Source organism: Callithrix jacchus, chromosome 8 (genome assembly GCF_049354715.1).
Source record: "Callithrix jacchus isolate 240 chromosome 8, calJac240_pri, whole genome shotgun sequence".
Classification (NCBI taxonomy): Eukaryota; Metazoa; Chordata; class Mammalia; order Primates; family Cebidae; genus Callithrix; species Callithrix jacchus.
Window position 1 is genome coordinate 134,809,960 of NC_133509.1, and position 22,102 is coordinate 134,832,061.

The 22,102-nt window shown below is 46.3% G+C and overlaps 1 protein-coding gene across 19 annotated transcripts in view; it reads left to right on the forward strand.

Moving 5' to 3' along the window:
• EML1 (EMAP like 1) overlaps positions 1–21,847 on the forward strand; it is a 213,286-nt gene extending 191,439 nt beyond the window's left edge. For all 19 annotated transcript variants that reach the window (XM_009006534.5, XM_078335735.1, XM_009006535.5 and 16 more), the window contains 5 exons: positions 16,813–16,910; positions 17,035–17,122; positions 18,253–18,348; positions 19,567–19,697; positions 20,313–21,847. In XM_009006534.5, coding sequence (XP_009004782.1) covers positions 16,813–16,910; positions 17,035–17,122; positions 18,253–18,348; positions 19,567–19,697; positions 20,313–20,438 — 539 coding nt within the window. In that variant the 3' untranslated portion in view covers positions 20,439–21,847. The remainder of the gene's footprint in view (positions 1–16,812; positions 16,911–17,034; positions 17,123–18,252; positions 18,349–19,566; positions 19,698–20,312) is intronic.
• Positions 21,848–22,102: the final 255 nt, after the last annotated feature.

The following is a 22,102-nucleotide window of genomic DNA, read 5'->3' on the forward strand; positions in this document are numbered from 1 at the left end:
TGCAGTGTTTGGTTTTCTGTTCCTGCATTAGTTTGCTGAGGATTACAGCTTCCAGTTCCATCCATGTCCCTGCAAAGGGCGTGGTCTTGTTCCTTTTTGTGGCTGCGTAGTATTCCATGGTTATATCTACCACATTTTCTTTATCCAGTCTACTATTGATGGGCATGTGGACTGACTCCATGTCTTTTCTATTGTATTCACTACTTTAAAATCCCAACAGAATTGAGATTCTGTGTCAGTGTCATTAAAAAACAATTTCACAAGCCTCTCAGAGTGAAATGTAAATTAGACATGCACGTAATTGCGGCATTTAGGGTTCTTTTCCCTCCTTTGGGTCCCTGTGCTTATGTTATGGAAAATTTCAAACATAGACAGAATTAAACAGAATAGAATCACGAACCCATGTACTCATCAGCCAGCTTCAGTGGCAGTCAGCTCTCAGCCAGTTTCCTCCATCTGTAGCCCCGCCCACCGCCCCACCTTCCATATTTTGAAGCAGTTTCCGGACATCTCATCATTTCATCTCTTAATATCCCAAAAAGTTGAGGACACGCTTTTTTTTTTTTTTTTTTTTTTGGAGACAGAGTCTTGCTCTGTTGCCCAGGCTAGAGTGCAGTGGCACAATCTTGGCCTACTGCAAATTCTGCCTCCCAGGTTCAAGCAATTCTCTTGCTCAGCCTCCCAAGTAGCTGGGATTACAGGTGCACATCACCATGCCCAGCTAATTTTTGTATTTTTAGTAGAGATGGGATTTCACCATCTTGGCCAAGCTGGTCTCGAATTCCTGACCTCGTGATCCACCCGCCTTGGCCTCCCGAAGTGCTGGGATTACGGGCATGAGCCACTGCGTCCTGTCAATGAGGATGCTTTTAACAGCTCTACTGAAGAATGATTTACATACAATAATTAACCGTTATAAATGTACAACTCATTGATTCTTTGTAAACTTGTAGAGTTCTGCAACAACCATCACTATGGTCCAGTTTTTTAACCTTTTCATCACCCAAACGTTTCCTCCATGCCTATTAGCAATTCACCTCCATCCCCACCCCCAGTCCAAGGAAACTACTGATCTGTTTTCTTTTTCTAAAAATTGCTTTTCTGGACATATCGTGTAAATGGATTCCTACAATGTGTAGTCAGTTGCATCCAACTTCTTTCATGTATAATCATGTATTTGAGATTAATCTATATTATTGTGCATGTAGCAGAAGTATATTCCTTTTCATTGCTGGGTAGTTTTCCATTTTATGGATATATGCCACATCTTGTTTATCCATGCATCAGTTAATGATGGATTTTTTTTTTTTTCTGAGACAGAGTCTTGCTCTGTTGCCCAGGCTGGAGTGCAGTAGTGCAATCTCAGGTCACTGCAACCTCCACCTCCCAAGTTCAAGTGATTCTCCTGCCTCAGCCTCCCAAGTAGCTGGGATTACAGGCATGCGCCACCATGCCCAGCTAATTTTTGTATTTTTAGTAGAGACGGAGTTTCACTATGTTGGCCAGGCTAGTCTCAAACTCCTGGCCTCAGGTGATCCACCCACCTTGGCCTCCCAAAGTGCCAGGATTCCAGGAGTGAGCCACTGCACCTGGCCTCATGGATTTAGATTGTTTCTAGTCTTATTATTATGAATAATGCTATGAATATTTATGTATATGTCTTTTTGTAGTCATATGTTTGTTTCCATTTCCCTTGGGTAAATTCTTAGTTGTGGAATTGGCGGATCGTATGGTAGACTTATATTTAACTTTTGGTGAACCCGCCAGGCTGCCTGTCCTGTTTTACATTCCCACCAGCCATGCCTTCAGGCTCTAGGAACCCCACATCCTCCCAATACTGGTTATTGTCTTTTTTATTACAGTAATTCTAAAGAGGGTGTAATGGCTTCTCATTGTGGTTTTAATCAGTATTTCTCTAATGACTACCGATATTGAGCATTTTTAATGTGCATATTAGTCATTCCAATATCTTCTTTGGTGAAATATCTATTCAAATATTTTGCCAATTTTTAATTGGGCTGTTTGTCTTACTATTGAGTGGTAAGTTCTCTTTATATATTCCTTATAGACAGTATCAGAGAGATGATTTGCAGGTATTTTTTCTGAAAGTATGGCTTATCTTCCATTTTCTTTTTTTTTTTTTTTTTTTTTTGAGACAGTGTCTCACTCTGTTACCCAGGCTGGAGTGCACTGGCATGATCATAGCTCACTGCAGCCTTGACCTCAGATCTAAGCAATCCTTTCACCTCAGCCTCCCAAGTAGCTGGGAACACAGGCACACACCACCACACCTGGCTGATTTTCATATTTTTGTTAGAGACGGGGTTTTACCATGTTGCTGAGGCTGGTCTTAAACTCCTGGGCCCAAGTGATCTGACTGCCTCGGCCTCCCAAAGTGCTGGGATTATAGTCATGAGCCATGCCCAGCCTTCATTTTCTTAATGGGGTTTTTCAAAGCACAAAAGCTCTTAATTTTGCTGAAGTTCAGTTTATCAGTTTTTTCTTTTGTGGATCATGCCTTTGGGGTCATATCCAAGGTCATGAAGATGTTCTCGTGTGCTTTCTTTTAGAAGAGTTGTTTTAGCCCTTACATGTGGGTCTATGGTCCATTTGAGTTAATTATGCAAGAGTTATGCCAGGCTAATTTGTGTATTTTTAGTAGAGACGGGGTTCCGCCAGCGTGGCCAGGCTAGTCTTGATCCACAAGAATGGTGGAGGGAAGAGCCTTGTTTGTTCTGCACAGAGCTATCTAGTTGTCCCAGCACTTTTTATTGAAAACACAGCCTCTCCCTGTTGGATTTTCAATGACACTTTGGTCAAAAATCAATTGATCATAAATGTAAAGGTTTATTTCCATATACTCAGTTCTGTCCTCTTCACCTATGTTTGTCCCTGTGCCCACGGCCTTGATTACTATGACCTTAGAGGAAATTTTCAAACTGAGTAGTGTAACTGCTGCCACTTTGTTGTTTTTTTCAAAATAATGTTGGCTATTTTAGGTCCCTACTATGTATAAAATTGTATATAAATTTTAGGATCAGCTTGTCTTTTTTATTATTTTGGTTTTTAAAATTTTTTTGTAGACACAGGGTCTTTATGGCCCAGGCTGGTCTCAAACTCCTGGCCTCCAGAGATCCTCCCACTTCAGTCTCCCAGAGTGTTAGGATTATGGGTATGAGCCTCCAGCCTAGGCCAGCTTGGTAATTTCTAACTTTGAAAAGCCTATTAGGATTTTAAGAGGGATTATATTTACTTTACAGGTCAATATGAGGGAAATTGCCAACTTGACAATAGTGAGTCTTCTAATCATGAGCAAAGAATGTCACTCCATTTAATTAGATGCTTAATTTTTCTCAGCAATGCATTATAGTTGTTGGTGTACAAGTCTTGCACTTCCTTTGTTAAATTTGTTCCAAAGTAAGTTATTTTGTATGCTGTTGTGAATGGAATTTTTTTCTGAATTTTATTTTCAGCTACTTGGCTGCCTGTATGTACAAATAGAATTGAATTTTGCACATAGATCTTACATCCTATGACCTTTCTAAACTCCCCATATTAGTTTTAGTACAGTAGCCCCTCCTAATCCACAGGGGCTACCTTCCAATACCCCTAGCAGGTACCTGAAACCATGGACACCAAACCCTATGTGTACTATGTTTTTCCCTCTACATACATGCCTGTGACAAAGTGTAGTTTATAAATCAGGTACAGTAAGAGATTAATGACAGTAATAATAAAGTAGCACAATTATAACAATATATTGTCATACGAATTATGTGAATACGGTTTCTCTCAGAATACTGTATTATGCGTAATATTTGCAAACCACAATTAACCGCAGGTTCTGAAACCACAGAAAGTCATTTCAGTCTTACTATTAGTATCACTACATTTGATTAATTTTCCTCATTCAGTCTTTCATCATGAGGGATAAAGATGCCCTTTATCATAGTGAGAAAGTTCCCTTCTATTCCTAATTTGTTTGGAGGTTTTAGCACGAATGGGATTGGAGTTTATCAAATGCTTTTTCTGCATCTGTTGGGATTATTTTGTGAGTTTCGTCCTTTGTCTTATTATCAGCCAGGAATATGCTCACCCATACAATAACTGTAACCTCGGGCAAGTAGAAACCTTGGTTCTACCCCCGCCTCCCCATCTTCCCTGGAGATGGTCACTCCTATCGCCAGTGCTACCATTCCCCAGGCTCCATCTGGAGTGAGCCCCTTTGGCCACAGCTGCATGGTCCCCAGAGCCTGCTCTTCCCTGACAGGACCACTGTGCTGGGCCAGCTGCTGGGAAGGAGCGAGGGCAGCCCAGGGAAGAACACCATGGATTCACCTTGTTTCTACCTGAAGTCCAGAAGGTTTTCAGACATAAACATTTCTCAGATTTTCATGTCTTTGTTCAATTTGCAGAGCATGGAAATGGTTGCTTTTGTCATTTTATAGAATTTCACAATTGCTTTATGGGGAAAGGATTTGCCAATCTCATTTGGCCACAGCTAGAAGAATTGCACTCTTTTGTTGTTGTTGTTCATTTTGTTTTTTTAAGACAAAGTCTTGCTCTGTTGCCCAGGCTGGAATACAGTGGCACGATCTCGGTTTGCTGCAACCTCTGCCTCCCAGGTTCAAGCAATTCCCGTTCCTTAGCCTCCTGAGTTGCTGAGACTACAGACTTATGCCACCACACCGGGCTAATTTTTGTATTTTTAGTAGAGATGGGGTTTTGCCAGGTTGGCCAGGCTGGTCTCAAACTCCCAACTTCAGGTGATTCACCTGCCTCGGCCTCCCAAAGTGCTGGGATTATAGGTGTGAGCCACTGTGCCCAGCCCCTCCTATTTTTTTTAATGGCTGTTTTTTATTGTTAGATATGAGGTCTCACTATGTTGCAGGGGGGAGTACAGTGGCTACTCACAGCTATGATCATAGTACATTACAGCCTCAGCCCCTCGAATAACTGGGACTACAGGCATGTACCACTACACCCAGTTCTACCTTTTTTTTTTAAGACAGAGTCTCGCTCTGTCACCCAGGCTGGAGTGCAGTGGCATTATCTTGGCTCACTGCAACCTCCACCCTCCAAGCTCAAACAATCCTTCCACCTCAGCCTCCAGAGTAGCTGGGACTACAGGTGTGTGCCACCACACCTGCCTAATTTTTTGTATTTTTAGTAGAGACGGGGTTTTGCCATGTTGCCCAGGCTGGTCTCAAACTCCTGAGCTCAAGCGATCCACCCACTTCCTTGGCCTTCCAAAGTGCTGGGATTATAGGCATGAGCCACAGAACCCAACCTGCCCTTTTATTTTTAATATAACTGCAATATCATTGTCTCCTCCCCAACCCCAATTACCATTGATGTCTTAATATCATCAGATGACCACTTGCATGTTCAAATTTTCAATTTAATTTTTTTTTTTGAGATGGAGTTTCACTCTCATTGCTTAGGCTGGAGTGCAATAGCATGATTTTAGCTCACCGTAACCCCTGCCTCCTGGGTTCGAGCGATTCTCCTGCCTAGCCTCCCATGCACCACCACACCCAGCTAATTTTGTATATTTTGTAGATATGGTGTTTCTCCATCTTGGTCAGGCTGGTCTTGAACTTCTGACCTCAGGTGACCTGCCCTCCTCAGCCTCCCAAAATGCTGAGATTACAAGCATAAGCCACCATGCCTGGCTCAATTTACTTTTTTTTTTTTTTTTTTTTGAGACGGAGTTTCGCTCTTTTTGCTCAAGCTGGAGTGCGATGGCACAATCTCAGCTTGCTGCAACCTCTGCTTCCCAGATTCAAGCGATGCTCCTGCCTCAGCCTCCCAAGTAGCTGCCATTACAGGCATGCACTACCATGCCTGGCTAATTTATTGCATTTTCAGTAGAAACAGCGTTTTACCATGTTAGCCAGGCGAGTCTCAAACTCCTGACTTCAGGTGATTCTCCTGCCTCAGCCTCCCAAGTAGCCGGCATTACAGGCATGCACTACCATGCCTGGTTAATTTATTGTATTTTTAGTAGAAAGAGAGTTTTACCATGTTAGCCAGGTGAGTCTCAAACTCCTGACCTCAGGTGATTCTCCTGCCTCTGCCTCCGCCTCCCAAAGTGCTTGTGCTGTGATTACTGGTGTGAGCCACTGCTCCTGGCCCAATTTACTATATTTTTTAACAATTTGTTTAAAGAAGCAAAAAAAGGCCCACACAGTGGTATGGTATGACTTATTAGTTTCTTTCAATCCATAGGTGTTCTCTCTCCCCATCTATTATAATACATTTGTTGAAGAAACTGGCTCATTTGTCCTGTAGCATTTTCAACACTGGATTTGCTGAATGCATCTTTGTGGTGTTGCTTTACATGTTCCTCTGTCCCCTGTATTTCCCATAAAGTGATTTTTGAATATCAAGGCTTGGTCGTATTCAAGCTCAATGTGTATTGCTGTATTTTTCCTATAGGAGGCACATAGTAGGTTTTTCTTATTTTTTGTGTTATTAGCAGCTGTTGATACCCAGTGCCTAGATCCGTAAAGGGTTGCTGACTATAGATTTCCAGTGTTAGCTTTTCTTCTTCATTTATTAGATACAGTACTTCTGTGAAGAGAAACTTCCCTTCGTCTACTATTTTGGTACCCAGTGGTAGAGGTCATACAGGAAAGTAAGGCTTAATGCTTGGTTTCATTCTCTTTATTTTCCAGTTTCTGAGATAACGCATTTGCTTTCTGCATCCTCTAACAGTGACCAGTCAGTGGTGGTAGTGGTGGTCGTGATGTAGTTTTGGTGCCATTATGGATTGAGGTATATCTGCTATATTCCAGTCTGTGAGATGGAAGTATATCTGCTGTATTCTAGTCTGTGAGATGGAAGTATATCTGCTGTATTCCAGTCTGTGAGATGGAAGTATATCTGCTATATTCCAGTCTGTGAGATGGAGGTATATCTGCTATATTCCAGTCTGTGAGATGGAGGTATATCTGCTATATTCCAGTCTGTGAGATTGAGGTATATCTGCTATATTCCAGTCTGTTAGATTGAAGTATATCTGCTGTATTCTAGTCTGTGAGATGGAGGTATATCTGCTATATTCCAGTCTGTGAGATGGAGGTATATCTGCTATATTCCAGTCTGTGAGATGGAGGTATATCTGCTATATTCCAGTCTGTGAGATGGAAGTATATCTGCTATATTCCAGTCTGTGAGATGGAGGTATATCTGCTATATTCCAGTCTGTGAGATGGAGGTATATCTGCTATATTCCAGTCTGTGAGATGGAGGTATATCTGCTATATTCCAGTCTGTGAGATGGAGGTATATCTGCTATATTCCAGTCTGTGAGATGGAGGTATATCTGCTATATTCCAGTCTGTGAGATGGAAGTATATCTGCTATATTCCAGTCTGTTAGATTGAGGTATATCTGCTATATTCTAGTCTGTGAGATGGAAGTATATCTGCTATATTCCAGTCTGTGAGATGGAGGTATATCTGCTATATTCCAGTCTGTGAGATGGAGGTATATCTGCTATATTCCAGTCTGTGAGATGGAGGTGTATCTGCTGTATTCCAGTCTGTTAGATTGAGGTATATCTGCTGTATTCCAGTCTGTTAGATTGAGGTATTTCTGCTGTATTCCAGTCTGTTAGATTGAGGTATATCTGCTGTATTCCAGTCTGTGAGATGGAGGTATATCTGCTATATTCCAGTCTGTGAGATGGAGGTATATCTGCTCTATTCCAGTCTGTGAGATGGAGGTATATCTGCTCTATTCCAGTCTGTGAGATGGAGGTATATCTGCTCTATTCCAGTCTGTGAGATGGAAGTATATCTGCTGTATTCCAGTCTGTGAGATGGAGGTATATCTGCTATATTCCAGTCTGTGAGATGGAGGTATATCTGCTATATTCCAGTCTGTGAGATGGAGGTATATCTGCTATATTCCAGTCTGTGAGATTGAGGTATATCTGCTATATTCCAGTCTGTGAGATGGAGGTATATCTGCTATATTCCAGTCTGTGAGATGGAGGTATATCTGCTGTATTCCAGTCTGTGAGATGGAGGTATATCTGCTGTATTCCAGTCTGTTAGATTGAGGTATATCTGCTGTATTCCAGTCTGTTAGATTGAAGTATATCTGCTGTATTCCAGTCTGTTAGATTCAGGTATATCTGCTATATTCCAGTCTGTTAGATTGAGGTATATCTGCTGTATTCCAGTCTGTTAGATTGAGGTATATCTGCTGTATTCCAGTCTGTTAGATTGAGGTATATCTGCTGTATTCCAGTCTGTTAGATTGAAGTATATCTGCTGTATTCCAGTCTGTTAGATTCAGGTATATCTGCTGTATTCCAGTCTGTTAGATTCAGGTATATCTGCTATATTCCAGTCTGTGAGATGGAGGTATATCTGCTATATTCCAGTCTGTGAGATGGAGGTATATCTGCTGTATTCCAGTCTGTGAGATGGAGGTATATCTGCTATATTCCGGTCTGTGAGATGGAGGTATATCTGCTATATTCCAGTCTGTGAGATGGAGGTATATCTGCTATATTCCAGTCTGTGAGATGGAGGTATATCTGCTGTATTCCAGTCTGTTAGATTGAGGTATTTCTGCTATATTCCAGTCTGTTAGATTGAAGTATTTCTGCTATATTCCAGTCTGTTAGATTGAGGTATATCTGCTATATTCCAGTCTGTGAGATGGAGGTATATCTGCTATATTCCAGTCTGTGAGATGAAGGTATATCTGCTATATTCCAGTCTGTGAGATTGAGGTATATCTGCTATATTGCAGTCTGTGAGATTGAGGTATATCTGCTATATTCCAGTCTGTGAGATGGAAGTATATCTGCTATATTCCAGTGTGTGAGAGGGAACAATTATCCATCACTGACCAGTGGAAGTTACTTTAGTTGGCTCCTGGGTTCTTCTGACATGACCTCAGGGGTCTTTAATACTTGTTCTCTGGCATAGGAAGTTGTGTCAGGATCCTTGTATACTTTTCTTACCAAAGCCCTCCTTCCTTTCTCATCTGAAGCAAGGAGATCACAATATGGGTGTTAGGAGTGCTCGTTGCCCCGGGGTAGGGGATGTTTCTAAGCCTTTTTACTATATGAGTATGTTGTAAGAAATACTGTTTTTCTGTCATATGCAGGCCATTTGGCTATACTGACACTCTTGGAAATGGGAGAGGCTGACTCTGAGCTGCTGGTCTCTGTAGGGATCCTCTGTTTTATAACCTGATTGACAGCGTCGACTCTGCTTCACAGTGGGACATGTCCTCGAGCTTTAGGAAGAATCCAATAGAGCATCTCTTATGGATACTTCTCCCTTGTACCCGAACCATGTTCATAACTTCTCACCCTAAACAGGCAACTGCTCGGCCCCCTTGGCAGCTCTTTCCCCATGTTGAGAATGAGCTTGAAATGCCTTTCATTCATGACCTCTTCAGTGTCACATTTCTTTCTGTTAATTAAGCCAGTGTTCTGTATCCTGTCTTGTTTCTCATCATTTTCTCAGATATTTTGAAAGTCTGCTGAAGGCATAAGGGCCTCATATGCAGCCTTTTTCCTAGAAAGCCCTCAGATACTTGTCAGTGCCGGCTAACATGAGCAAGCCCGTTGGGAAACGTGTTTCCATGTCTTGTCAGTTACACTAATGACCATTCCCTGGAGAGCAGAGAGCTCTTCCTACTAGAACTCTGCCTCTTGGCTTGAGTCATTTCCTGGAAGCTGTGTGGGGCAAAAGTAAAAGCCTTGGGCCAGGCCAGGACAACCGCATTTGGATCTAATGTCCTCCCTTAGTTAGCCACGTGACCTTGTCAGATCAGGCAGCACGTTACCATGAGGCCCAACTGAAGGAAGTGTGAATGAGTTCTCAGCAGAGCATTATACAGATGTCACAAGGGATGTGATATCATCATCATTATCAGTAACAGCAGCAGTGATGGCCCCAGGAACAGCACCCACATGGTGGACTCAGGCCCCTGGGGAGTGACCCACAGTTCCATAATGAGATGGACCCTATTTTCTTCAGCACTGTGTGCCCAGCTAGCTCCTGGCACAGGGTTTACGACAGGTTAGTTGCATGCATGATTGTACCTATAACTAACTACAGTGCAACTGACACAAAGCAAAATGTGATCAGCAGTATGAGTTTTCTGGTTACACAGAGTTTTCCAGCATATAGGCTATACTGTGGTAGATTACTATCTCCTTTTCGGATTTAAGTATTTATAGACTTGAAACTAAAGAGAGAGAAAAAAAACATTTGATACCCAAGCAGAGATTGCCATTGACATGGAATTTCAGGAACCCGCTGCCACAATCCCAGCTGACATCTGTAGCCCATCTCCCAGGTAGCAGCCCCCTACACTGCTGTGTGCTTAGAACGGAGATCATCATAAAATGATGAGGGCTTTTTCTCATTCCGTCAGTCTCAGGAAAGCTCTGGGGGTTGTGTTGACAGCCAGAGGAAAAGCTAGTGGTTCTTGAGCTTTCTAGGTGGAGCTGGGCCTCCAGAATGTGAGAAGGACCAACAGGCCCCCAGCTGCAGGCCCCCTGCCCAGGGATAAATGCCACCTTCACACTCGGTGATGTGGGTGGACACTGACCCATTGCCACAGACTGAGAGTGTCGAGGCGGAGCTTTAGGAGGAGCCAGGGCTACTTTCCGATCCTCTTCAACATCGCCGTTAACTGTGCAGGGGTGCGGCTCAGAGGGGTTACCTCATAAACTGGACAATCAAAACTTCAGCAGCCATTGAAAACTAAATATTTCTGGCAGTTTCTCGCTTCTGTGAGCCCAACAGACAGGCCCAGCTTTGAGTTGTTGGTGTGTACCTCACTGTGGGTGGAGGAGGGAGGTTCAGGAAGCCGGCCCTGGGGACACACCTAGAACCTGACCAGGAAGCAGAGCCCTCCAGGAGTGCATGTGAATTGCCCAGAGCGGATGGGGGTTCTTCGGCACACTCAGAGCCACAAGCCTAGAGCATTTCCACGGACCATTGAATACCCATCCCAGGCATGTTGTAGCAACTGTTTTTCATTTATGGACTATTTTACATAACATGGGCTTTTGCTGAAAAGCTAATGTTATGTGAAAGTTTATTACAACCACAGTCAAGTGAGTGTTGGCAAAATGGCAGCTCCCACGTAGGCTTATTAAAAACAGAAGCTTCATATGTGACAATTCTCATATTTAACATTTGTGTCGAGAATCTTATAGAGCACTTTCTGATTGGACAGAATAGAGTTTTGATTGAATTCAGATTGTACTTTTTCTTGTTTTGAGATGGAGTCTCGCTGTCGTCAGACTGGAGTGCAGTGGCAAAATCTCGGCTCACTGCAACCTCCTCCCGGGTTCAAGCGATTCTCCTGCCTCAGCCTCCTGAGTAGCCGGGACTACAGGTGTGCACCACCATGCCCAGCTAATTTTTGTATTTTTAGTAGAGATGGGGCATAACCCTGTTGGCCAGGATGATCTCGATCTCTTGACTTCGTGATCCGCCCGCCTTGGCCTCCCAAAGTGCTGGGATAACAGGCATGAGCCACCGTGCCCGGTCAAGATTATACTTTTTTAAAGAACAGAAATAGGAAGAAAAAATTTCCTATTCATTAAGCCCAGCTGCAGATCCCTAGTCCTCCTGTTCTAGTTTCAGCTCATTAAAAAATGAGAATGTGAAGATGAAAGAGAGAAGACCAGAAAGGACCAGGTGCAACTGGTCGTGCACTCGTATTTCTCTTCTTTGATCTTATCTATGTCATTGTTTGAAAGGTGGGTTTGTTCTGCTTTTACTGGAATGAATCCGAATCTGGCATTCACTGCGTCACTTGCAGTATTAAATCCCCCCTTGTCAGCCTGAGTCTGAGACCAGTGGTGATGCAACCCCTGCCATCCAGCCAGCCCTTTCCCCTCCCATGTGGCATCCACCCTCCCTGGGCCAATCCCCATCCAGATGCAGCAGTCTTGTCTCCAAGCCCAAAATTCCAGTGCCCAGTGTGCCACGAGAGAGGCTGCACCATAGCGGCACGGCTGTTTCTGCACCTGCAGGCCGTCTTCCACCCACATGTCACTCGTCAGCATGCAGGTACTTGCCACGCATGCAGTGATTTCTGCCTGTGCCATTCACCTGACCGTGTTGCCGTACACAAGTTACTGAGCCTCAGTTTCCTCATCCTGTGGAGCAAGACTAATTGAACCCTCTGCTGGGGCGCTGCTGGGCTTGACTGAAGCCCCTAGCCTCCAGCCTGGTGAAGAGTGAACCATCAGTAGGAAACAGCTGTAAGGTTGTCTTTCCCCTCTGAGCACCTGGACTCCTGCTCCTTAGCTTTATGAGTTCTCCAGCTGATTTTCATTTTGGGCCAAATACTAGCTTATTTCAGTGGAGTAAGTTTAGGAATCTCAGTCTCGGAGAGAGCTGGGGAATGAGGCTTAGAGAGTTTTTAGAGGAGAGGAGGACAATTAGGGAAAGAAAAAGAGCTCTGTGGGACCCAAGAACCAGGCTGTGCTAGGTTTCATCTGGTCTCTGGTTAGCGTATTGACAAACACTGGTTGGTTTTGATTTCTTAGGCAGTTGGTTTTAAATATTTATGGATGAATGTGAGTAAAAGAGCTCAGATTGAACCCAGGTTTTTCTGACCTCAAAGCCCACATTCTCATCCGCACACTGCCGTCTTCCCAGGCAGTCGTCGTGGTCAATGGAGGAGTTGTTTCGAGGTTCTCTGTGGTGGTAGTGTTGGGGGGGTGGACTGGGAGGCACCGCCTCCGAGGAAGGGAATGTTCTCCTGGTTCTGCCTCTGTCTCTGAGTCACTGTCCGTTTCCACATCACCTGCAAGGGGTGAGGCAGCACTAGAGGGTGTGCGCTAAGGACGCAGAGAACTGGGTGGGATGGGCTGGTCAGAGTTGTCCAGGGGAGGCTGAAGGCCTCCTAGGATGGCTCCCCATGCCTGTGCCGAGGCCTGGGGCTGTGGATGATATGATCAGCCAGTTCCCCTCTGCAGGGAGGACTTCCCCAGGCAGAAGTGAGCTTCAACTCCTGCATGAAGACTGTGGATTAGAATGGGAAAGAGGACAGCTGAAGCTGTCAGAGACAGAAGTGGTTGGCTGAGGGAGATTTTGAAGTCCTGGGTTTCATTCATCTTTCAAAACAGATATGAGGGCTGGGCACAGTGGCTCACGCCTGTAATCCCAGCACTTTGGGAGACTGAGGAGGATGGATCACCTGAGGTCAGGAGTTTGAGACCAGCCTGGCCAACTGGCGAAATCTCATCTCTACTAAAAATACAAAAAAATTAGCCAGGCATGGTGGCGGGTGCCTATAATTCCAGCTACCCAGGAAGCTGAGGCAGGAGAATTGCTTGAACCCAGGAGGCAAAGGTTACAGTGAGCTGAGATCGTGCCACTGCACTCCAGCCTGGGCAACAGAGCGAGACTCTGTCTCAAAAAAACAAAACAAACAAACAACAGATATAGGGATGGTGGTTACACAGGTGTATTTGTTGGTGGTTACACAGTTATAGTTGTTAAAACTCCTCAAATCCTGCACTTGAAATGTGTGTATTTTACTGCATGAAAATAGTGCCTCAAAGTTGATTTTTTTTTTGGAGACAGAGTTTTGCTCTTGTTACCCAGGCTGGAAATGGGGCAATCTCGGCTCACCGCAACCTACGCCTCCTGGTTCAAGCAATTCTCCTGCCTCAGCCCCCCGAGTAGCTGGGACTACAGGCACGCGCTACCATGCCCAGCTAATTTTTATATTTTTAGCAGACGGGGTTTAACCTTGTGGGCCAGGATGGTCTCCATCTATTGACCTTGTGATCCACCCGCCTCGGCCTCCCAAAGTGCTGGGATTATAGGCGTGAGCCACTGCGCCCGGCCTCAAAATTGATTTTTAAATGAACTTTTTTGGGGGATGATGTATTTTTTCCTTAAATAGTTAACCAGTTGCCTTAAACCTGTTTGTTAAATAGCAAATAGTTCCATCATGGCTGGGCACAGTGGCTCACACTTGTAATCCCCCACTTTGGGAGGCCAAGGAAGTTTTACTTGAGCCCAGGAGTTCAAGACCAGCCTGGGCAACATTGTGAGACCCCATCTCAACAAAAAAATCAAAAAATTAGCTGGGCATAGTAGCACACATCTGTAGTCCCAGCTACTCTGGAGACCACAGCAGGAGTCAAGGAGGTTTGAAGTGAGCCGGGGTCACACCACTGCCCTCCAGCCTGGGTGACACAGCAAGACCCCATCTCAGGAAACAAAACAAATGGTTCCATTATGAAAGAGACCTCATTATTTTTGAGTTCACAAATGATCAGGTAGTAATTTTATTTTATTTTATTTTTCAGAGTGTTGCTCTGTCGCCGAGGCTGGAGTGCAGTGGCGTGATCTCGGCTCACTGCAACCTCCGCCTCCCGTGTTCAAGCCATTCTCCAGCCTCAGCCTCTCAGGTAGCTGGGACAGCAGAGGCATGCAACTGCTTCTGGCTAATTTTTGTTATTTTTAGTAGAGAAATGGGATTTCACCATGTTGGCCAGGCTGGTCTCGAACTCCGGACCTCAAGTGTTCTGACTGCCTCGGGTTTCCAAAGTACTGGTATTAAAGGCATCAGCCACTGCACCTGGCCTGATCAGGTAGTCTTTTGAGACGTTTTTTGCTTAAGAATAGACAGCCAGCACCCTGCCGTGTCACGTGGCAGATTTTCAGCTGTTCTTTACCGTAAGGCTGGTCAGAGGGGCAGTGCCCCTGGAGTCAGACTGCCTGGATCTAAGCCAGCTTCAGGAAACCTATGTAACCTCAGACGAGTTACTTCACTGTGCATGCCTCACTTTCCTCTCTTGAAAAATGGGGATAATTATATCTACTTCATGAGGTTGTTTTGAGGATTAAATAAGTTAATACAGGAGTTTAGAATTGGACCTAGCACATAGTAGGTTCTCAGACGTGTTGGCCAAGCCAGGCACGATGACTCACTCCTGTAATCCCAGCACTTCGGGAGACTGAGGGGGGTGGATCGCCTGAGGTCAGGCGTTCAAGGCAGCCTGGTCAACATGGTGAAACCCCATCTCTACTAAAAATACAAAAATTAGCTGGGCACAGTGGTGTGTTCCTATAATCCCAGCTACTCAGGAGGCTGAGGCAGGAGAATCATTTGAACTCAGGAGGCAGAAGTTGCAGTGAGCTGAGATCATACCATTACGCTCCAGCCTGATCAAGAGTAAACTCCATCTCAAAACACACACACACACACACACACACACACACACACACACACACACACACACGCTCCCACGCCATTTAATGACTGTAATTAGTAAAATTAAGCGGTCATTGTTGTAGCATTTGTGTTGATTGTGGTTGTCATCACCGTTGCTGTCCGGGCGTGGTCAGTTGCAGGCACTGAGTGCAGGGACAGTTGGTTTCTGGCGTGGTCACCTGTCCTTCTCCAGCCCCATCAGCAGCCGAAGATGGCCCGTCTCTGGCTTCAGCAGTCCTTTTTGTTTTTTTCAGCAAAAAATATGTATTTGCCCCATTCCATCAGGATTCTTGATTTGGACAGGTCACCCGTATTTTGACGTGGCCTAAGCCATCACTTCCTAAAATGCCATTTCCTGAGGCGCCAGGCTGCCCTGGGCCCTGCAGGACTCTTGCCCAGGAGAAGGAAAATCACAGGGAAGAGGGAGGAGAGAAACAACCCTTATTGATGCTTGACGCGCCTGTGAGCGCAAAACCCTGTACAAATACTGTCCAAGTGAAGCCTCCCGACTGCTATGAAAATGCGCCACTCACTGTGTTTGTGGATAGAGGACCTGCAGTCCCCTAGCTGGAGCAGAGAGACCCCCCTCTACCCTGCATTCTGTTCTGGCCCCTGCTTGGCTCCAGGTTTCCAGTCCTTCTGTTTTCTTGCTGGCTCAGGAAAGTCTGACCTTTTGCCTGACTTCCCCTCCAGGCCCTGTTTCCTGTCCTGGGTCCTCCTCCCTGCGTGGCGTGCATGGTCACTTCCAGCCACCGGGGCTGCTGCCGCCTTTTGTTGCAAAGGGCTCCTTCCCGTGTGTTTTCACACAAGCATCAAGGCCTGGGTCCTTAGGCCCTTCCAGAACCAGAAACCTAGTGGGAGAAGACACCAAGATACCCCTGGGAAGAGAGGCAGGAAGGGCCATCCAGGCAGGGGGCAGCGAGTGCAGAGGCCTGGGTGAACCCATGTGCTCAGTGAGGAGTGACGTGCTGGAAGGCCATCCCGGTGGACCCCTCCATCCTTCAGTGATTGGGACAGGGAAGGACTTCATAAGATTTGATAAAATTGTGTGAAAAGAGTTCATAGAGCACAGTGGCTCATGCCTGTAATCCCAGCACTTTGGGAGGCCAGGGCAGCCAGATCACTTGAGCTCAGGAGTTTAAGACCAACCTAGTCAACACAGCGAAACCCCAGCTCTACAAAAAAAAGTTTTTAAATTAGCCGAGTGTCATGGTACACGCCTGCAGTCCCAGCTACCTCCCTAGGATCACTTGAGCCCAGGAGGTTGAGGCTGCAGTGAGCTACGATCGCACCACTGCACTCCAGCCTATGACAGAGCAAAACCCTGTCTCAAAAAAATAGAAAAATTAATAAAAAATTTCTAAATCTTTACCAGATTTTATCATCTGGCCAGGTGTGTATTTTTCAAAAGATAGCTTAGGAAGTGGCAGAGAATTCATTCAAAACCAGATTTTTCTCTTGGAAATAATTCATTAATCTGGCAATTTTGTCTAAATCCACAGTGGCAGCTACTGTTATCCTCTGTAACGAATAAAATGTGTATTGTTCACCTCTGAAATGTAATTTGTCCTGTCTTTGTAGATGGGAATTTCTTAGCCATAGGCTCGCATGACAACTGCATCTATATCTACGGCGTTAGTGACAACGGGAGGAAGTACACACGCGTGGGCAAGTGCTCGGTAAGCGCCGACGGTGGTCCTGTTGCCTCTCATGCACCTGTGTGCATTCATTTAACCACAGCAGAACGGTGTTGTGAGGGACCTCTAAGGCCAGTGAAGTGAAGACAGTGTTCTTCTCTCCCAGGGTCATTCCAGCTTCATTACTCACCTGGACTGGTCAGTAAACTCGCAATTCCTCGTGTCAAATTCCGGAGACTACGAAATCCTCTACTGTGAGTACCACCCCTGGGTTGTATGAAGTCTCAGTCTCATAAAGTGTTCACTCTGAGATGCAGGAGCCTCTGAAAACCCACCTCCCACATGACAGGTGTGGGCCGTCATCTCTAGGCCATGGTTTCTTCCTCTGTAACATTGAGGAATGGGGCTGCATGGCCTCTTGGGGCCTTCCCAGTTTCCTGCTGACAGTGAGCACCCGTAGAGGAGAAGGTGCAGGGTCTGCCCCAAGGGGAAGAAGGCGAAGCCCTGCAGCGGGAGGCTGGGGATGGGCTGATGTGGCAGAAGAGGGTGGGTCCAGAGCTGTCTAGGCACGAGGAGGGACCACGAAGTCCCTCCCACTTGGGTAGCCAGCAGCCCTAGGACCCCTCCTCTCCTCCTCCTCTCCCAACCCCACCCTGGCCAGTCTCTGGGCCCAGGCAGTGCCTAGGAACAGCAAGGATAATCGTGGCTGGTACTCACCAACCAGGACAAGCAGAATGGCAGGGAAAGCAGGGACGGTGTGTACCGAGACTTAGCTTGCTCCAGTGGGGAGGGCAGCTACACCATCTCACCTGCTCCCTGTCCAGGTCCTGCCTGACACAGGCACAAGGACAGGGGATGGTTTTCAGGGACAGTCCCTGGGTCTAGAACCTTCTCAGATGCAGTCTCATACTCTGCCGGTGAGAGCTCATTTGGGGAACACACAAGTTCCCTGGGAGGCTCTAGGCCCTTGATGTGACCGTTTTCCATAACCTCCATTCCTGACTCCGAGCTGAAGAGACTGCAGTACAGGGAGGTTGGGGGGCCTGACAGCAGATGCAGAGCTGTGTTCAGGGGCTCCGGTGGGGCGGGTGGCAGGCAGAGACCCAGGAACCAGAGACAACGAAGCCAGACCGTGGGAAACAGACTCAGAGATGGAGATGGGAAAAAACAAAGAAGAGGGCATCTCCACCCAGGCCTGGGGTCTAGGGCTCCATTCCAGGCGAGCTCACAGCTGTGCACACGGTTCCCACCCGACTGGGAAGTGGAGGGTCTCCCTCTCCGGGGAGGGCTCTGTACCCAATGGGGCACAGCTCTGGGGGCTCAGCCTTGCTCAGAGGAGGGGTGAGGCCTCAGCTTAGATGTCGCCAGCGTTTGCTTTTTGCAGGGGTTCCCTCCGCCTGTAAGCAAGTTGTAAGCGTGGAAACTACGAGAGACATTGAGTGGGCCACCTACACCTGCACTTTGGGATTCCATGTTTTTGGTAAGTTTCCTGCAGATTTCACTGGGTTCCAACATAATGTCCTTTTAAAACATTTCTTCAGCAGCTTTGAAGTCTCATAGTCACCAGTCTCGTCAGACTGCTCTGCTGCTACATGAGCCGCATGAGCCACGCCTCCCGCCACTCCCTGGGGGAGGGCCAGAGCTTGCAGAGCGGCTGCTGAGAAAAACCAGGGAGATGAGTTTTTAACCCTTCTCCAGTGTACAGGGCGGCAGGTCCTGAATAATTCCCTAGAACCCTCTCCCATCAGGTAGTGCCACATGGACCTGGGTAGACCACATGGCGCTCAGTCAACTTACTTATCATTTGTGAGGGTTTTTATTTCTATTTTTTTGGTTCTTAAACTAAACATTTTACTTTCTTCAAAGTTCATCTTAGGAATATATTCATAAGTGATCTAAATTAAAGGGCCACAGATTAATAGAATTTTTAAAGACAGTGTTTATCATCTATAAAAGAGCACAAGTCAGTAGACTGGTGAGAATTGGCCAGTATTTTCTGGTATTCAGTGCTGAGGTCTGGAGGTTCACTCCAGAGCTTCCAATCGAAAACCCTTGTGTATCCAGCCTTCTCCTAGCCACAGGTATTGTGCAAAGGGTTTCCCTGACAATGGTCAGAAGATGGTGCCCCCCACCCACCCATTCTCCAGGCCTCCCTGGGCTCAGGGCTGCAGAGCCTGCAGCCAGTAACGATGGGCACTACTACCGAGCTGCCCCAGGCAAGCAGCAGCCACAGGGAGTGACCCCAAGAAACATGCACAGAGCCAGGGTTAAAAGGCCTTTGGAGAGACCTGCACATGCAGAGGGTTACAACAGGAACAAGGAACTGCAGGTATGAGGACAGGGCAGCTTTCCAAGACACTTCAGAGATGAAGGAAGGGCAGCACCTTGAGAACCGGGGCTCCTGGTCCTGGCTGCCCTGGCCTCAAGAAGGGCATCTCCAAAGACACGGCAACCCAAAAAGCCCGTCGTCCTGCTCCCGTGCAGTCGAGCGTTGGAGGGTTTCCCAAGACTGCCTGAGCAATCGTGGGCGCACAGGGAGAAGCCCGGAGCCAAGATGATTGTTCCTTCGACCCTTGTTTCTCAAGCTGGACGGACTTAAGGCAGTCTTATGTTCAGGACAGTGCAGCAGCCAGTTCCTCTGCGATGTGCCCTGTGTCCCCTGGTATTTCCAGCGTTCTGTTTGTGGTCTTTGTTTTAGGAGTGTGGCCAGAAGGTTCGGACGGAACCGACATCAATGCCGTCTGCCGGGCCCATGAGAAAAAACTCCTGTCCACAGGCGACGACTTTGGCAAAGTGCACCTCTTCTCATACCCCTGCTCGCAGTTCAGGGTAAAGGGCCTGTTCCTCCACTAATCTCATCCCCCATCGGGCATACACACGTGCCTGACCTGTTGGGAGACTAAATGGAAATGGGTTGTGAGTGCTGCCAGCCACAGATGCAGACGTGACTCCATCATCCGTGCTCTCAGCACTTCCTGCCGCCCTTAGGGAAACCCCGAGACTTATCTGCTCGTCTACCTCTGCGGCTCCATGGGCTCATGCCTCTGCCCTCCACCACTGCTCCCTTGCTCCAGCCCTGAGGCCTGGGACCACCCTTCCTCATCCTCCATGACCCTGCCCTGATCCCCCTTCAACAAGGAGACCCCTCACCCTCAGCCCCAGGCATCTGGTTAGGCCCACCTTTGGGGTGACCTCATACCTGGCACCTCTGATACTGAACGTATCACTCGGCCGAGGGCAGTCATTTGCTCATGTTTGTCCAGGAGGACTGTGGGTTTGTTTCTGTGTCCCTTCTGAGCCCTGCACAGAGCAGGTGCCAGGTGACAGGTGCCGAGTGAAGGGAGAGTACAGGGATTAAGGCATGCAGTGAGCATTCAAGCCCTTCCCATTGCAGATGGTTTGCCTTGTAATAAAGGAAGCTTTCCCCATATCATTCTCCTCCAGGCTCCAAGCCACATCTACGGTGGGCATAGCAGCCACGTCACCAACGTCAATTTCCTCTGTGAAGACAGCCACCTCATCTCCACGGGCGGGAAGGACACGAGCATCATGCAGTGGCGCGTCATTTAGTCCCCACCGAGAGCCATGGGGAGCAGCACGGGCAAGGAAGACACAGACTCGCATTACCCCTGGTCACTGTGATTTCTGTTTTGTTTAAAAAATTCTTACAAACCTCAGGAAAACTGCCCTCTGCCGGCTACCTTAGCTTAGCGCGTCAGCGGCGCCACAGCGGATCAGCGGTTCCGTGTTCACTTTTGTTGTACGATATATGACACAGTGCACATTGAATATCAACCAGGTTCCAGCGTTTACATGACAGCGACATCAACAGAAGTAACTGGTGTACTCTTAGTAACTTTTCTATGAACTCTTCAAAAATGGTCACAGAATGCCTTTTGAAACACTGTATATAGTCTTCACTGTTTCACCATCTAGCTTGCTGTCACGTATTTATGATGATGATGAGGTACTGGACCATGATGGCTGTTGATGAATTGGTCCTAAAAGGGCAGGTACCACTTAAGGAGAGCGAGTAACTGATTGGCACAGCTGAATCAGGAGCCGCAAAGATGAGACTGTTTTTGGTTACATTTTCCAAGGTTTCATGACCGTCTCCCTTGGGGAGGCTGTGAGAGAGGGCTTGTATCCTTCTTGTGCTAGGCAGATTCTACTCCTAATTGACTTAAATATTTCAGCAGGGGACACAGGCGTTTCCGAGTTTCAGTGACACCGTCCTGCCTAACCAGATACGGTCAGCCTCTTCACGCCCACCTGGCTTGCATCCCCCTCCCTTGTTCACACGTGAGATTAACGGTGAGACGTTTTGCCACCTTCTTCTGTATATTACTTGGCATGAGATGATATTGTACTTGTATAGGATTCTAGCAATTCATAATAAATATGTAAGACTAGGCTTCACTGTCTTATGCTTACAGACATTGTATATTTGTATTTTACGACCAAGTAGACCAACTCAGATCTCTCTCGAGTGTACCGTAAACCTGCAGAGAGAAGTCTCGAAAGGCTCCACCAGGTACCAAGGGCAGCTGCTTTCCTGTCTTTTGTGCATGGGCGACTCGTTACCATAGGAAATAAGATTGAGCTCTGATGCATTGAACGGAGGTGGCAGAAATTTGTCAAGAAGGCCTTATCCATTTCGCTTGTGTGACAGATTGAAAGTTATTGTTTACATTGGGGAATGTATCTCAAATTTTTAAATAGAAGAGTAATAAACAGACTTTAAAACAAATATTAAGATTTTTACTCATTCTAGGCAAGTAAATGAATGGAATTATCTGAACTCTATGGCACCGGTTGTTTAGAGTGGCTGATTAGGTGCAAGTTTCAGAAACCTTTTTGACATCACCAGCCGACTGCGGAAGTGCAGGGCAGCAGTAAACACCGTGTATTATTGAAGATGAACCTGTTTGTATGTATCCTTGTCAAATATATTCTATAATGAAATAAAATCTGAAAAATGGATTTCTTATTGACCTGTATTCATAAAAGCATATAAATTAAAATATTTAAAATTAGATGCGATTCACACTATACTCTGTTTCATATGCAGATTTCGTTCTTACCTGGGTCATTTGCAAATGACGCTGTAGTTGCAGATGGTGTGGAAGCATTCACAGGGAGAGAACTATAAAGATTTGGCTTAATTACCATACCCAGTTGTTACTTTACCTGGTTTCTCCCTCTTGTGGCCCAAGCTGGAGTGCAGTGGCTCA